The sequence below is a fragment of the Psammomys obesus genome, unplaced genomic scaffold (assembly GCF_907164565.1).
Source record: "Psammomys obesus unplaced genomic scaffold, mPsaObe1.curated_primary_1811, whole genome shotgun sequence".
NCBI classification, from domain to species: Eukaryota; Metazoa; Chordata; class Mammalia; order Rodentia; family Muridae; genus Psammomys; species Psammomys obesus.
Window position 1 is genome coordinate 514,763 of NW_026586816.1, and position 16,092 is coordinate 530,854.

A 16,092-nucleotide genomic window follows, 5' to 3' on the forward strand; every position below is an offset into this window, starting at 1 on the left:
GATGTACAGGCCCATTGTCCCTGTGGCTGCTCCACATGCCAGTTCTTGCTAAGCCTTGTGCTCCAACACTTCTCTGCCCTGTGTGGTCTGTGGGTGTGTGGCTTTCATAAAAGGCCAAACACGCTTAGATCAGACAGCCTGATAAAATGTGTCTGGCACATTTCCAAGCCCTGGTTATGCAGCTCATATCCTGGAAGAGCGGTGCTTGTGTTGGCAGGTCCGATGCTCCCGCACAGTGCAGTGCTGTGGTCTCTTCGTCTAGGCGTACCTTAGGAAAAGGCACCTTCAATCAGTTGGGAACAGCCTAAAGTTGGGAACAGCCCCTGTACTCCCTTTGGGGATCTGTGTATATGGCAATGGTTAGGAAGAGAAATGTGAAGGGACAGCAGAGGAAGGAACACTGATCCCTGCTTTGTAAAGAAAACAATACATAGACCACCACCAAGATTTTATTCTTAAATAAATGCTCAGTCTATGGCCGGGTTAGGTGACAGACGGGTGGGCAGAATGGAAGGAAGTGCAGATCCAGATGCCCCTTATAGTGGGTGAGCAAATGCCAGGAGAGGCAGGGACAGCTGAGAAAGGCAAGCAGGTACACAAGCTGAAGGGGACAAACTGAACCACTTGGAGTCTGTGTGCCAGGAAGGACCATTTTCTTGTGTCTTAGTGGTGGTACCAGAGAGCCTGGGTGGTCCTGAGCTCCTGGGCCCTTCCCAAGCTTCCTATGCTCAGCATATGGAGTCCACCTGTTGTCAGTAAACCTTCCCAGAAGGCTCAGGTAGAGTGGCCACCAGAGGGTCAAGGGGCCACCTGCCTGCCACTGTGTTTTCCTCACAGATCCGTCTGGAGCTTCTGCCCATGGTGTCTGAGTCCTCTTTCTAGGCACGCTCTGGGCTCTTGAACACCAGGCTCCTGGATGCCAGACTGCTGTCCAGGGGAGAAGGGAAGGAGGGTGGGTCTTCATGCTCCTTCATGGGCCAGTATTAGTGCTGGCGTTCCGGTTCTGACTTCCCTAGGAATTGCCTGGACCAGAGAAGGACAACCACATGAGCCACACTGCTTGACCTAAGACCCCACCCCCACAGTCCTTAGGTAGCTATCTTAAGTGGCAGAGGCAGCAAAGAACCTGGGGCTACAGGCTGCCTGACAAAGATCCCCTAGTGAGGCGTGCAGGGCACTGCAGCTCCCAGGTCAAATCCCAGTATGGGGAGATGCAGAGACAAAGTTAGGCTTTGGGGCTCCATATTCAGCTGAAATTTTCTGCCATATTTCCCTTTTATAATGGGGGAGTTGGAGAGACTGTCAATCCCAAATCTACCTTACTCGGCTCCCTGTCCCAGATGGCAAGGAATCCTTTATTGTAACATAGCTTTGCCTCTGGAACTCTCAAAGGAGCTAGTATGGACTAACTGTACACGGATATTGCTCTTTGGGAAACAATTTATGCAACCAGTTTTAGCCATTAAGTTGGAAATAACTGGCTTCTAACCCACTGCTCAAGCCTAGCAGCACAAACAGCGGAACTACCACTCTGAGCAGCAACAGCGCTCTCCCAGTGGCCCAGCACTCTTGGTTCAAATATGGTACCTTTCCTTGGTCCACAGGGAGGCTTAGACTTGTGGTCGGGGCTGCTCTGAGTGGTGGGGAGTGGAGCCTGGGTCATCTGTCAAGGAGCTGGTGATATGTGGCAGTCTGTAGAAGCACGGCAGATAGGCATGCATGGGGAGTGGGGCCAGTCATTAGAACTCCTTGTTACTCCACACTCACACTTGGGCACTGGGCCCAGGCCATATGGATCCTTTGGCTTTCTGGGCTGCAACCTACATTCTGCCCACAAGTCTGACTAGTGTGCAGTAGGTAGAAACATGGCCTCCCCTCAGGGAGCTATATCCAAGGACCCCTGTACATACAAAGCCTTCTGTGTGCTGGGAATGGTACAGATGTACACTGAAAGGCTCTCAGAATGCTCACACTTGTGCATACAAATGGCTGCTTGTGAATAAGTATGGTGCATGTACACACTCCCCACACACGTTCACATGGGTTTTGTATAATGTGTATAGGGAGCCTATATGCCAGAAGGGAGGGAAACGAACTTTGTAACTTCTGTGTGGTGGTAGTGGAAGGCTCTTGAATCACTGTGACTCTACAGCATGCCTCAGCTCCTCAAATGGCTTCCGTGGCTGCCACTTGCACAGCTAGTTGTGAGGCATTGCTGTCCTGGAGAGGCTTGTGGCTTGGAGGAGAATGCCTCACCTCAGTATCCGTGGAAGCTCGGGGCTCTTGTAGATGTACTTATGTCGGTAGCCAAGGTCTGAGTGAAAGGGGATAAACTGGACTTTGAAGTCTCGGAAGCTTCGAGATGGTGCAGCAATGTTGTAAAGCTGGTGAGAGGGAGAGATGAGTCAACCCAGAGCCCAACGGAGAACCACCTCCAACCTCTCTTGGAATAAACACTGGTGCAGTGCAAGTGCCCGGGGCAGTGCTTCTGTCGTTAGAGTCTGCACAGCCGGGTCCAAGAAGCCAGAATCTGGGCTAACTGGCCAGACACTAGGCACCACCACTCCCTTAAGTGCATTATTTATGCTGCCTTTTCTGCCCTTGCACCTCCACAGTGTGAAGAACAGCTAAGTGGGGTAGCTCCAAGGGAAGAGACAATGCAGTTCCACCTCAGCTCCATGCATCACAGGTGCACTGCTGGGCAGGTTCACACTCTCTTGGATGGCTTCATCTTCTGTATACTTTATGAAATGTGCCCAAAGTGAGTCTTGGGCCAAGCTGCTGCTGAGGCATGCCATGCACTCCTGTAGGCTCCCCTGCTCCTTGGCATGACTGTGCCCCACATGGTGTTCTTTATCCCACATTTTTTCCCCTCCATAAATCTAATCTAGCTTCCTACCAGCAAAGTCAAGGCAGATTTAGTAGAAGCAAGGGCAAGGTCCCTGCAGTTTAGCTCCAAAGGCAAGAGGACAGACTGGGTATCACCTAGCCGGGCTAGGTGTTGCCCCCTCAGTCCTCGTTCTAATGCTTGTTTGGCATAGTTTTAGGGTCAAGAGGTCTTGACCCTGGCATCAGACCTCTTAGGCTGTCAGGCACCTGGAGAAGATGCAGAGCGATGGGACTTGAACCCATGCCATGATGCAGTGTGCAGGGGCTGCCTCCCTACCTTGCATGCCCAACCTGATCCATACTCGGGGCCAGTGGCACCTACTGCACTGGGGCAGAGTCACACAACACCTACCTTTCTGCCAAGATGAAAGGGCACAACTGGGTCATCCTCAGCGTGCAAAATGAGCAGAGGACAGGAGATGTGCTTCACACTGTAGGAGAAAAGGGACTAGGTGGAGACCAAAGAGGGGTCATCTGCACCCCTCCCCTGGGCAGGGATATGGTTTATGGTGTGTTCTTCCGTGGTGCTTAATAGCCTGAATGTAGCTGGGGTCCTTTTCACTATAGAACTAAGAAATAACTTCTTAGGTGTTTTGTTTTGTTTTGAAATAAGTATTTCAGCTAGGTGACATGTCAATCTAGAGGTCATATTACTCCTGTGTAGTTTATGAAAACTGAAAACCATTAACTTTGCCAGTAGATAAATTAAAAGTTTAAAAAAATAAAACAATCTTTATAAATGGGAGTATTTAAGTTCTCTAAAACTCTTACTGCAAATGGGTGTTACTATGACTCTGCTGGTTAAAAGAATCAGTTCTCTATTTAATCTTGTGTAAGTGACATTTAAGTCACTCTAGCTTTAAGTCAGTAATGGCAAATGGCACAATAGGTCCAACAGAGCCAGAGTGCTTCAGCAAGCCACAAAGCAGAAAGAGCAGTTAACAGGACTGGACATGCCCACTGAGGTAGCCACTTGAGCTGTTTCAGTCTTGACCCTAGTAGAGCTGTGCACTGCCTGAAGGTGGCAAGTGCCATCCTGGCATGTGGAGCAGGACCTGGCCTCGAGAGAGCCTGCTCCCCAAACATAACCTTTTACTAGTTGGCACCCAGCACACATGTGACTCATGGTGGTGCATTTCTTGTATATATACCCACAAATATATTTGCATGTGTAGGTAAAAGCCGAAGGACAATCTTGGACACCATCCCCAGGTACCTGCTCACCTTTTGTTTTGAAACAGAATCTGTCACTTACCTAGAATTCAGCACGTAAGGTCAAACTAGCTGGCAGTGAGTCCCAGGGAAGCCCTCTCCACCTTTCTAGTACTGGGATTACAAGCATTATCACCTCGCCTGGCTTTTTAAAAATTTTTTTATTTTATATACATTGGTGTTTTGACTACATCTGTGTGAGGGTGTCAGATCCCCTAGAAGAGGATTTATACACAGTTGTGAGCTGCCATGTGGGTGCTGGGAATTGAACCCAGGTCCTCTGGAAGAGCAGCCAGTGTTTTTAATTGCTAAGCTATATCTCTTCAGCCCTTTGCCTGGCCTTTTTTTGTTTTGTTTTTTACATTGGTTCTAGAGCTTAAACTCAGGTCTCAAGACATGCTTTTGAGACAGGCATTTCACTGACTAAGCTTTCTCCCTAGCCAAATGGTGGAGCATCTAATGAGCTGCTTCCTTTACCCTGAGCCTCTCGGAGAAAGTGGCAATGCCTGCCTAGTGCAGAAACTGTCCCTCTGAGCTTAGGAAGGTCCCATCCACACCTGAGGCTGATGTGAAGGTTAAGGGTTCCATGGTGCATGGTCCTGTCGCTACTCATATGCCATCTATCTTTGAGGGATAGTTGGAGCCAAAAGCAGCTTCTGGGTCCATTACTCACTTTCTTTGTTTTTCAAGACAGGGTTTCCCTGTGTAGCCCTGGCTGTCCTGGAACTCACTATGTAGACCAGGCTGGCCTCAAACTCAGAGAACTGCCTGCCTCCGCCTTCCAAGTGCTGGGATTGAAGGCGCACCACCACTGCCCAGCTTCACTTTTGTTTTTACACAAATTTGCTTTATTCAGATGACTTTACTTTAAGATCTACAATGGTAATACTTAAGCAAGGGGTTTTGTTTGTAATGGTTACTTAAATTTTAATCTGGCATATTTTTATTTTTTAGAAACAAAATACATACTTGAAGGAAAACTACTTTATGTTTAAACATCTTTTTCAATGTGGTCAATGTTAAATTTAAATACTGCTTTAATGTCTATTCAGGGGCCCTGGTTTCAAGACTGAAAAAAGAACTACATTGGCAAAAATATGCTTTTACTCTTTTAAAGTTCTTTATTTCTATGCCAGGAGAAAACTGTTCCTTTTATAACGACTATTTTAACTATCTACTTGTTCCATGGGCACAGCACTTGCTGCGCAAGCCTGACAACCTGATATGACTTCTGGAGCCTTGGTAGCAGGCATCTGTAACCTCAGCACCCCTGCAGTAAGGTAGGAGAGGCTGGGGGGTGGCCCAGAAGCTTGTGGGTGGCTATACAGTATGCAACATAGCACGGCAGAAACAGCAAGAGAGAACCTCCCTACCAAGGTGGAAGGAGGGACTGACACCTGAAACACTGACTCTGTGCACACCATGGCATGTAGAGGGCCCTGCCCTGTCGTGCAGATGCTCTTTCTTATTTCTAATACAAAGCTCAGTTTGACTTTCCCTTTCAAAGGACACTTTCTCAGAGGCCAACCCTAAGTCATCCTATTCCCACTCTGTCAGGCGAACACTGCAGTGAGTCACATGGGGACTCCCTGGTCTTCCTATTCACTCTACTGTAATACTCACTTTTCATCGTTTGCAAATTTAATTCCACTGCTTGTAATGGGATCGAGGAAGAACCAGTCAAAGCCAGGGAAGTATCGGTATATCTGAACACAAGATGGAAAGCATTTTCAGAAGGCATGAGATGGCAGAAGGAAAAGGCGAAGAGCTCTGACAATTTAGGCTCTAGGAGTTAGCAGATGTGCAGCTGGATCCCCAGCTTCAACATGACTGCGTGACTGCGGACAGAAGACTCATCTGCTAGCCTCACAGATCAGATGGGGCTCCCACACCTCACATGCAACCAGAAACCAGACTCCCCACGATAAAAAGACCGATACCCACCAAGGAAATAGGGATCAAAGGCTGTTTTCCTCACAAAATTTCAGGGAAAAGCAGTACCAGTGATATGAGAAAATAATGGGAGCTCTGGCCCACAAGTGGTAGCATGAGATTATGTCAACACAAATAGAAGTGGGAAGGGAGGAGGGCAGGCCAGGATAAGGATGGCTCCCACTTGATGAGGGAGAGGTGGGGACTGACTAGCCAGCTCTGAAGTCCTTAGCAGGGATTACCAGGGCTTTGCTCTGAGACACTGCTGGGAAGTCCAGCTCTCCAGTGCACTGAGCCTGGGTTCCAATCATCCTCTAGGACCTAGAGTGTAGGCTCCACCTCAAGAAGGGAGCTAACCTGCAGCCTTCCACAGCACCAAGTGGGCAGTGATGCTGTAAGATCAGGTGTGCAGTGAAGCTGGGTGCTGGGTACACAACACAGCCACAGGGGCGAGACCTCCTGCATGCAATACCAGTGTCTGCCTGAAAGCTCGACCTACCCCCATTTTTGGCAGCTCTATGGGCAGGCCGGTGCCTAGAACTAGATGGGAGTCTTTAGTAATGTCAAACTGTTCCTTTTATGATGACTATTTCATTATCTACTTGCTCTTATTTTCATAACAATTATTTTAATCATGAAAATATATTATTTTTTTATAAAATTATATACTTGCCACTGAAAATGGATGACTCTTTGCCTCTTCACGGATATTTGTGAATGGAGACTCCAATATAAGGGCATCTGGTGGTGTCTCTAGATAAAGAAAAACAGAACTGACAGTGGGTAAGAAGTGACAGAACCAGTGAGGCTAAGTGGCTGGAGTGCTTAGACAGGACAGAGAGCCCAAGCACTCACTTTTGCAGGCCTTCCACCACCATCAGTCCCAGCCCCAAGAGGCCCCAGATGACTTTCGAGGATCCTATTGAAAGGGCAGGGTGAGCACACCTGGGCCCCGACCCTTGAGAGTCAGCTCATGCCATCACTGTGTTGCTTGCCAGTTAGAACTTGCTTGGCAAGACTGTGAAGGGGCTGGACCACTAACATGTACAGCAAGGTGCCCAGCCACAGCGTCTGGCCCTCTCACCTCGTTCACAGAGGCGTCGTACCAGATTTGTTGCCACTCTGGGAAGAAAAAACAGAGTTCAGCTGAATTCTGATGAAAATTCTTTTAGATGAAACTGTGTTGATCCTGGAAAATGCCCAGAAAATCTGTCCTGAGAAGCTAACTTGGAGCTTCAGAGGGAGGGAGAGGAACAAGGTGAACTATCAGTTGACCCTTCTTAAACAGCCACCCTCCTGTCCTCAGGCATGTGATCTCTTTCCAGGAAGTCTTCTCCAGGTTGCCCTGGCCCATCCCTTCAGCTGACACCCCGGCTGGTTGGCACAGTTACTACTGAGAGGAGGGTGGGAGTGCTTGTTAACCACCAGGGTCAGGTACCCCCTACTGCCTTAGAAAAACGCCTGGCAGATGCTGTCCAGACCGCCACAGAAATGGCCAGCATCCTTCCACTGGGGTATCCTCCCTCCCCCCAGGAAGGACAGGTAATTCTGGACTGAGGAAAGACTGAGAGCTAGCTGAGCCAGTATGCCTGCAGGGGAAGGCCTGAAGAAGATGAGGGCCAAGGCCTTGCTCAGCAGATTCCAGGTTGCCCACAGATCTCTCTTCTTGATCCTCCCTGCTAAGCTGAGCATGGCAAAGTGGCAAAGCTGCTCCCAACACCTCCACCTGGTGTTGTTGGACTCAGTTGGTAAACACACCCTAGGTTCCACCTGACGTAGTCTAGGTGTTCTATCTGAAAATGCTCTGGGACAAGAGCTCCCTGGAACACGGGCTGTCATCTCCACTGCCCATGTTGGATCTACAGCCCTTCTGAACTGGGGAATAATTATAGAAATTCAGTATTTCCTTAGTCCCTCTTGGTGCTTCACTCCCCTAAGCCCTACCATAGGAACAGAAACCCGAGACTGCAGGAATGGATGATGCTACAGCCTGCGGCACTGGGTGCCCAGAGGTCTCACATCATGCCTCCCTTCACTATGTCACCCTCTTGCTTTGAGAGCTCTTACCCAGTGCCCAGTGAATGGCCCCAGATATACACAGGGTTGTCACCACTTCTTGCTTTGATCCAGTCAAAAACATGGAGTGCGTCATACGTCATCCCCTGCTCCGATGGTGTTCCTATTGAGTCACCCCAACCTGAGAGAGAGGAAGGTCAAAGGCATCTTGTGACACTGCAGCAGCTGCAGTAAAAGCTGCCCTAGAAACATCTGTAGCCCCACCCGTGAGCTATCATTTCCACTGCAGCTCTGGTGAGAGGGAGACAGGCAGGAGGGGTGCAAAAGTGAACCACCCTATTTTTGCTGGCTGACAAACCAGAGTCCTGTCATTCTACATGCATATCAGATTGGTAACTAACAGAACTAAGTCAGCAACACACACACAAGAACTTCAAGTACATGTCCTGCTAGTGCCTGCCCACAGGTGCAAGCATTCTTCAAGCTAGTTCTTCCTCTGCTCTACTGACATGAGGACCAGGCCAGATAGGAAGAAGTCATGAAGATGCAGGGAGGCAGAGAAGTTGGGAGAGTCCAACCTAAGGCAACTCTGATTCTCCTCACAGTCTCCAGCAAAGATCAAGTACAGTTGCTTTTCTAGAGGTTCAGCACTGAGTCATCATCACATGACGAATGCACAAGACTCAGAAATGCAATTCTGCTGTGTGAGCAAACCTCATAATTATACATGCCAGACTCCCAACCCCAGAGAAGAGCTGAGAGGGGACATAGCTAAAGGCTTAGAATATCTTGTGGGAGACAGGGACTTGGGAACATGAAGAAAGAGACAGAGTAACAGAAAGTAGGAACAGAGTCAGAGGACAGGGTGGCCCCACTCCACACAGACAGGCAGAGACTCGGGCCTGGAAAGAAGATGAAGGGGGTTAGAAGGAGGCCTTGTTTTCATCACCCTAGGGTCTCAGCACACACGAAGAATGTTTCTAAACACCATTACAGAATGGAGAAGGCAGAAAAGGAGCAGGGCTTTCTAGCTTTTCACTTAATTTTTCTGAGACCAGAACATTTGTTCTTTTGTTTTGTTGGTTTTTTTGTTTGTTTGTTTTCTTTTGTTTTGTCTTTTGAGTTAGGATTTCTCTGTTCGGTCCTAGCAGTCTTGGAACTCACTCTGTAGACCAGGCTGTCCCTTGAACTCAGAGAGCCATCTATCTTTGGCTCCTGAGTGTGGGGATTAAAGGTGTGCACCGCCATGGCTCAGCTCAGAACATTCATCCTGATGAACTTTCTTTAGTGAAAGCCATTACTGTGTTCAGCAGTGAGTCCTAGAGAAGCCCACATCTTAATCACAGAATTGGTAAGTTGTGAACCTCATGCCAGTGGGTGTTAAGCTACAAAAGCAATGAAGGCCACTCATGGGCCAACCTGGAGACCAGGTGATCTTGGATCATCTGGATAAAGCTCAAGTGTTCATAAATATTTTGATAACAGAAAAAGAGGTCAAATGCCAGGAAATGCCAAATTTCCTCTGCAGCTAGGAAAGGCAAGTGGTAGGGGTCTCTCCAGAAATCACCGAAGAACAAAGCCCACAGACACTTTAATTCTATTTTAAGGGCTAAAGATTTTAGATTTGTCATCTTCATAACTACAAGATAGTACAGCTGTTTTGTTTTAATATATGCTGTTTGTGGTAATTTGTTACATCATCAACAACAAAACTAATAATAACCCCACTTGAAGGTGGTAGTGGCTTCCATCCCTTAGCCTGAGGACCCTTGAATCACTGCCCTCCCCAAGAAGAATCAAATAAGCTAGCTAGGCAGCCTTTGTCCCTTGAGCTCTCCAAGTGGGAAGTCTATGGAGGAATACTCTTTTAAAATAGCTGCTCACGGAGGCTGGAGAGATAGCTCATGGTTAAGAGCACTGGCTGCTCTTCTAGAGGTCCTAAGTTCAATTCCCAGCAACCACTTGGTGGTTCACAACCATCTATAATGTGATCTAATATCCTCTTCTGGCATGCAGGAATATATCCAGATAGAGCATTCATGTACTTTAAATAAATAAATCTTAAAAAAAAAAACAAAAACAGCTGCTCACCATTTAAAAAAAAAGTCTGCTGCTCATTAATCAGAATACTCATAGCACATATCAAAGTGGATTCTAAGTCTACTCAACAGCAACCCTGACTAAATATAAAAAGAAAGAGCAAGGCTATCAAGACAGAAGACTCTGTTCTCAATGAGTCTTTCCCCAGTTTTCATCAAGACTAGCTCTGCTACTGAGCTAGAGTCTAATGTCCAGCTACAGTAAAAATCTGAGTGCAATAAGGATAAAAGATAGTATTTTCTGCATTTAAATGTTGCTGTCAAGGCACTGGCAGTGAAGTCTGTACCCAGATGCTACACAGCAGGACTCCTACCCTTTTTCCCACTGACAGCACAGTCCTTGCAGGCCCAGCATTGAACAAACAAGCTTCCTGCCTTACTTCCAAGCTCTGACACAAGTCTGCCCATTACGTGCAATGGAAGTGAGGGCATGATACACTCGTGAAAGGAACCTCACCTCTGTAGTCGAAAGTGACCACATGGTAGCCAAGGGAACTCAGCACCTGTGAAGTGAAAAACATCCATCATTGGCAACATGTCTTGCACTGAGCAGCTTGCTTCCTGCTAAACCCACTAGTGTTCTGTCCTGAGTCATGAACAGAGTAGGAACTTTAACTTAGACTGCTGACATGCAGCTCCTGCCTGTACCTGCTGCTGTAGAATGTTCTAACCTCCTCTGCCTGAGCAACATGGGAAGGATGCCTCTTCTGCTACTCCGTAGATGGCCAAGTGGCCAGCTCCTACAGTTCCCAGGATAACACTTTACAACAGGGCAGCAGACAGTTCTCAGGGACAGTCAGGAGGCTTGAGCTAGCCAGCTAGCATGGAGCTCAGAGACTTCATTTTCAGAACCTTACTGCAACCTAGTATTTCTCTGATGCTGAATCAACCTCTGCCCCCTCCATCTCTCTTTCTTTCTGAAACAGGGTTTCTCTTCCTAGAACTCACTCTGTAGACCAGGCTGGCTTCCAACTAACACAGATCTGCCTGCCTCTGTCTCCCAAGTGCTGGGATTAGAGGTGTGTGCCACCACTGCCCAGTGAAATTTTCTATTATTTAAAAAAAATCCTACCGACTTACTACCTGTCCTTGTCCATTCTCATTATGATCACTACTCATAGCCAGTTAATTATGGTTCACACCTTTAATTCCAGCACTCGAGAGGCAGAGGCAGGTGGATCTCTGAATTCAAGGCAGCCTGGTCTACAGAGTGAGTTCCAGGACAGCCAGAGCTAGAGAAACCCTGTCTCAAACAAAACAAAACAAAACAAAACAAAACAAAACAAAACAAAACAAAACAAATCACTACTCATGTGCAGTGTATAACACACTGGCTTGGGTATGCCTAGGACAATGAAAGAGGCTTCCCTGCCACCACTGTCACCTAGAGCCACTTAGCACTCCACCTTTAGGAAGACATGGTGCTTTCCTAGGTGGCCTGGTGAATCCTGCCCTCTCTTTTAGCCTGCACCCATAGCCTTGTGGACCTGGACAAAGGGATTCTTTTCTACTACAGAAACATCAAGGGAACTGTAAACTTCTCAGCCAGTACATTTCCTGCCTTAATTCAATTTACTTGGGGGAATAAAAAGTTCCCACTATCCAGAACAAAACAGGTCCTATCTGTGTGTGTATATGCTCTTCTGCCTGTTACATACAGACAGCTAAGGAGAGGAGAGCAGGCATGGGTTGGCCAACCATGCTCTACCAAGGTTCCAAGATCAAGAACAAAACCACAGGGTTGATAAGATGGCTCAACAGGTAAAGGCTCTTGCTGCCAAGGCTGATAATCAGAGTTTGATCCCCGGGACTCACATGGTACAAGGAAAGAATCAACTCCCACAAGCTGTACTCTGACTTCCATATCTGCACTATGGTGCACAACACACATATACACACACACACACGCACACACACATATGCAAAACCACATAAAATAAATGGATTCCATGTCATGCCCAAGGCATGAACAATTACCTGCTGGAGCTTCTACCAAGCCTGTCTGGAACTTGGCTCAAATCATACCTGCCTTTATACTCCCTACACCCTAAGGGTGATCCTGCAGTAAGGATCACTCCCACAGCATTTCTATACTTAAGAAACACATCATTAAAAACAGTGGCAAGTGCCTTTCATCTCACTGGTAAATACCTGAGAAAGAAGCTCCAAAGTGTATGCACTGGTTCTGGACCCACCCCAGAAGCAGCACAATGGAAGAACCATGGGGGAACTAGCTGGGCATCACCCTCCGCATGCCCATGAATGGTGGCTTTTCAGAATGGCTACTACAAGTGACCCCTTCTATTCCAGCATCCTGAAGCAAACAGCACTGCTCCTTTGGGCCATTGGCACTCACCTTGTATAGCTCCACACGGTGGTCGCCTCCTCTGCAGCATGAAAAGGAGGGAAACAGGAAGTGCTGTTAGTGCCCCTGCTCAAGGTAGGGCACAGGGTAACCCTCAGGGGTTTGGGAACCCAGAGCTGGAGAGATGGCTCTGTAATGAAGAATGCTTACTTATCTTGCAGAGGTATTGGGTTGAGTTCCCAATACCCACATTAGGTATCTTACAGCTGTTTATAACTACAGTTCCAAGGGATGTGATGCCCTCTGCCATCTGTGGGCACCTGCACTCACATGCAAGAACACATACGTATTTAAAAATTTTTAAATCTGAGATCCCAAACCCAATTTCAAAGAGGGGCCTATGGTAGACACATGACGCTTTGGGTCCCCCTAAGTGGCATCAAACTAATTTCTAGCATAACCAGACAGCAGTGGGGTACACTGTAATTTGAGCACTCTGAGAGGTAGAGGCCGGCAGATCTCTGGGAGTTCCAGGCCAGCTTGGTCTACAGAGTAAGTTTCAGGACAACCAAGGCAACACAAAGAAACCCTGTCTCAAACAAACAAACAAAACGAAAAAAAGCTTTATTTCTAGCATCTTAGGGATATTTCTTAATTATCATGTGGGCTTTAACTTTTCCATAGAAATGGACACTTACCAGCCCCAGATTTAAGAGACACATGGACACACAATATACTCCCACCCTACCTGCCCATGCTACCCAGCTCTCCCCAGCTCCCTCGGGCCAGGAACACTTGTGTGTATGGAAACTGTGTCCCAGTAAACTTGTCCAGGTACCTTCCTATTTCATCCCTCATTTCTTATCTGGACCCTCTGGTCATGGGAGCTCCTTCCCACCTGTTGCCTCATTAGGCTATAATGATGTCTCTTCACATGCCATACTCACATGTGAGATACAACTAGATTACAGGTAAGTGAGTCCTGGACCTAGCTGCTGGACCTTCATTAGGAGGCCCTTGATAACTCATAGAGTATGAGAATGGCTAGCTCCCCAGCAGGCTAGAATCTTAAAACAAAGCATTTCCTATTCCCTTCTTCATCCTTCAAACCATTTTCCTTCTTTTAAATGAGCACTGGGAACATTTCAGGTATATAGTGAGTGGAAATGCCACTGCAGGATCATGTGAATGAGTCAGAGAAGGGAAACCAATACATTGCAGCAAAAAATACAAAGAAATGTGCTTAACACCAGAAGGAAATCTGATAGGTGTTTTGAGTTATCTTTAGAAGATAGCTCTCCTAACTGCCCCTCCCCCCAAAACTCTTTCCATTGACTGAAAAAAGAAAGTAGGGCTAAGAGCTCAGAAAGCTACATCTTCAACAGACTTCAATGCTATATGATTGCTAAGACTGATGGAGCTGGCCAGGAGACTCTGCTTGAGGAGCCAAAAAAGAGTCTCAGTAAATTTAGAGCCAAAGCCTTTGAGAAATGAGGTGTAGACAGGACTAGATAGAATGCAGATACTCTAGGCAGTCTCTGGGAGTAGGAAGGCAGAGCAAATAACTGAATGTCACCACACTCTTCTCAGACATAAAGCTACAGGGAAGGTTTGTCCTTGTTACTTAACGTGTGACTACCAGAAATGTGCCACAGCCAAGTACAAGTTTTTCATTTATGGAAAGATACTACAAAAGCTGTTCATGGCTACTTGGTCTTTGAAAAGCGGAAGAGAAACCTATTGCAGCTTGTCCCCAACAGAGCAGACTGCAAACTCTACAGAACAGTAGCCAAACATTCTGCTCTGGCACAGAGACAAGCCTGTGTGGGCCCTGCTTCTGGGTTCTCTGCGTGGCTCCACAGAAGATATCTACCCAGGACTGCCTTCCCCTCTGGAAAGAGCCACACATTCTTCTTGCTGTTTCTACCTATAAAAGGGCTACCCTAGAGCTACCCTCACACTGCTGGGCTGGTGAAAGGCTACCTCCCTTCTGACTCCTCCAGGCTCTTTCACAGGCAACCCAAAGAAGCACAGGAAAAGGGACCCTATTGTTTTCAGACAACACTTTCCTTAGAAAACCTGCACTTCCCCTTCCCCTTCTGAACAACATGCTATGGTGTAAAAACAGCATGGGCTCTTTAGGTGGGAGAGCAACTCCAGCTTAAGCCTGAAGTCCAACCCACTCATGAGAAGCATCTGGGATAAAAGGCCCAAATGGACCAAGTGTGTACTTTTTCAACAGCCCATTAAGACACTGATGTTACTGATGTCAAGGCTGCCAGCAGACAGCTTGCCCACACAGGCAGCCCATGACAGACATGTTTATGCATGTCCAGCTTTCAGCTTCCCCTCTGGCCACTTTTTAATACTCTCTATCTCTTTTTCAGAACTTTTCAAATTGGTGCCCTAGTCTACATTCTGGGGGCTCACAGGTAGGACAGGCTTGCCTGCCACTCTTTAGACCAGAGGTGACAAACACAGAAAGGTGAACGGTGTCAGCATTTTCCTCAAGGGTGTACTGAGACCACCAACTGTCATGAATGACTAACCTGAATAACTAACCACTTCCTTAAAGAAAAGGCCTGCTTCCTAACAGACACAGTGCCCTCTGACCCAAAGCAGGAAGAAGAAACACCCTACAGCTAGAGATGCTCAGTCTCTCTGACAGAGACATAGCCTCCTCCAACTTATTTCAGGTGCAGCTTCCAGAGATGCTGGCTGCTCAGCACTATCTCCCAGGAAGCTCTGGGCAGACAAGACCCACAGGCCCTCAGCACACAGAGCTGCTCTGAATTCTCCTGGTCTCAGAAGAACACTACCTTTCCCTTGTTCTGAAGATGCTCTCCTTGCATGCACTAAACCTGATTACCTGGAACACAGGTCTGCTTTACATAGTCTAAGCTAATACATTTCCAGTCTGGGAGGGAGCCAGGTGCCACCCAGAGGTCACACCGCTGGAGTGGGCTTACCTGGTACCTGCATTCCCGTGCAGGTATAGAATGATGGGATGGTTAGAAGCCAGGGCATCTTCATACCACATCTGGTCCTTCCCTTGGGCATTCTTCCACCAGATGGAGGGGATGGTGTGCCTGGAGACAAAAGCAGAGGGGGCAACAAAGTCAGATGCCCCTCCTGTACACAGTGGCACCTAATGAAGGTCTGTGAAGACAGAAAGCAGCAGAGCCTCTATCTACAAACAAGTGGATCGAGGGGTAGGTGACACATTATTTCATCCCTAAAATAAGTAACTGGAATTGCAAGCTGTCAGGTCAACTGCTGATAGCATTAGAGAAGGCAAAGGGCTTCTTGTTGGGTCAAATAGCTTTGTTCTGGTGGCCTTTATCCAAATGTGAGAGATATCTGCCCTGCATTAATCAGTAGAACCTTCCTGAATTCTAGAGCCACAAACACATGGATAAATTCCTCATCAGCCAGGTTGACCTAGGCTCTACTGCTATTCTATTTGGCCAAACTCTCCTTTAGAGATATACAAAGGTCAAAATTAATACTGTTAATCACTGGAGAGGGTCTAAGTTGACTGTCTACTTTTCCTTTAAAAATCTTAGCCAAATTCATTCTAGACACCAATACATAAACCTTTAAAAAATCAAGTAGCCAAGTCCTTATTTTCTCATTTTA

General features: G+C 47.2%; 1 protein-coding gene across 1 annotated transcript in view; it reads right to left on the bottom strand.

Annotated features, from left to right (window-relative positions):
* Positions 1 to 433: 433 nt before the first annotated feature.
* The window catches only part of Abhd12 (abhydrolase domain containing 12, lysophospholipase), a 67,275-nt gene continuing 51,616 nt past the window's right edge, over positions 434 to 16,092 (bottom strand). Inside the window, exons 4-13 of the mRNA XM_055602680.1 lie at positions 15,423 to 15,542; positions 12,505 to 12,535; positions 10,606 to 10,651; positions 8,101 to 8,230; positions 7,118 to 7,155; positions 6,707 to 6,786; positions 5,725 to 5,807; positions 3,242 to 3,320; positions 2,257 to 2,384; positions 434 to 1,023 (exon numbers count right to left, since the gene is read on the bottom strand). Of these exons, the coding sequence (XP_055458655.1) occupies positions 984 to 1,023; positions 2,257 to 2,384; positions 3,242 to 3,320; positions 5,725 to 5,807; positions 6,707 to 6,786; positions 7,118 to 7,155; positions 8,101 to 8,230; positions 10,606 to 10,651; positions 12,505 to 12,535; positions 15,423 to 15,542 (775 nt within the window). The 3' untranslated portion in view covers positions 434 to 983. The remainder of the gene's footprint in view (positions 1,024 to 2,256; positions 2,385 to 3,241; positions 3,321 to 5,724; positions 5,808 to 6,706; positions 6,787 to 7,117; positions 7,156 to 8,100; positions 8,231 to 10,605; positions 10,652 to 12,504; positions 12,536 to 15,422; positions 15,543 to 16,092) is intronic.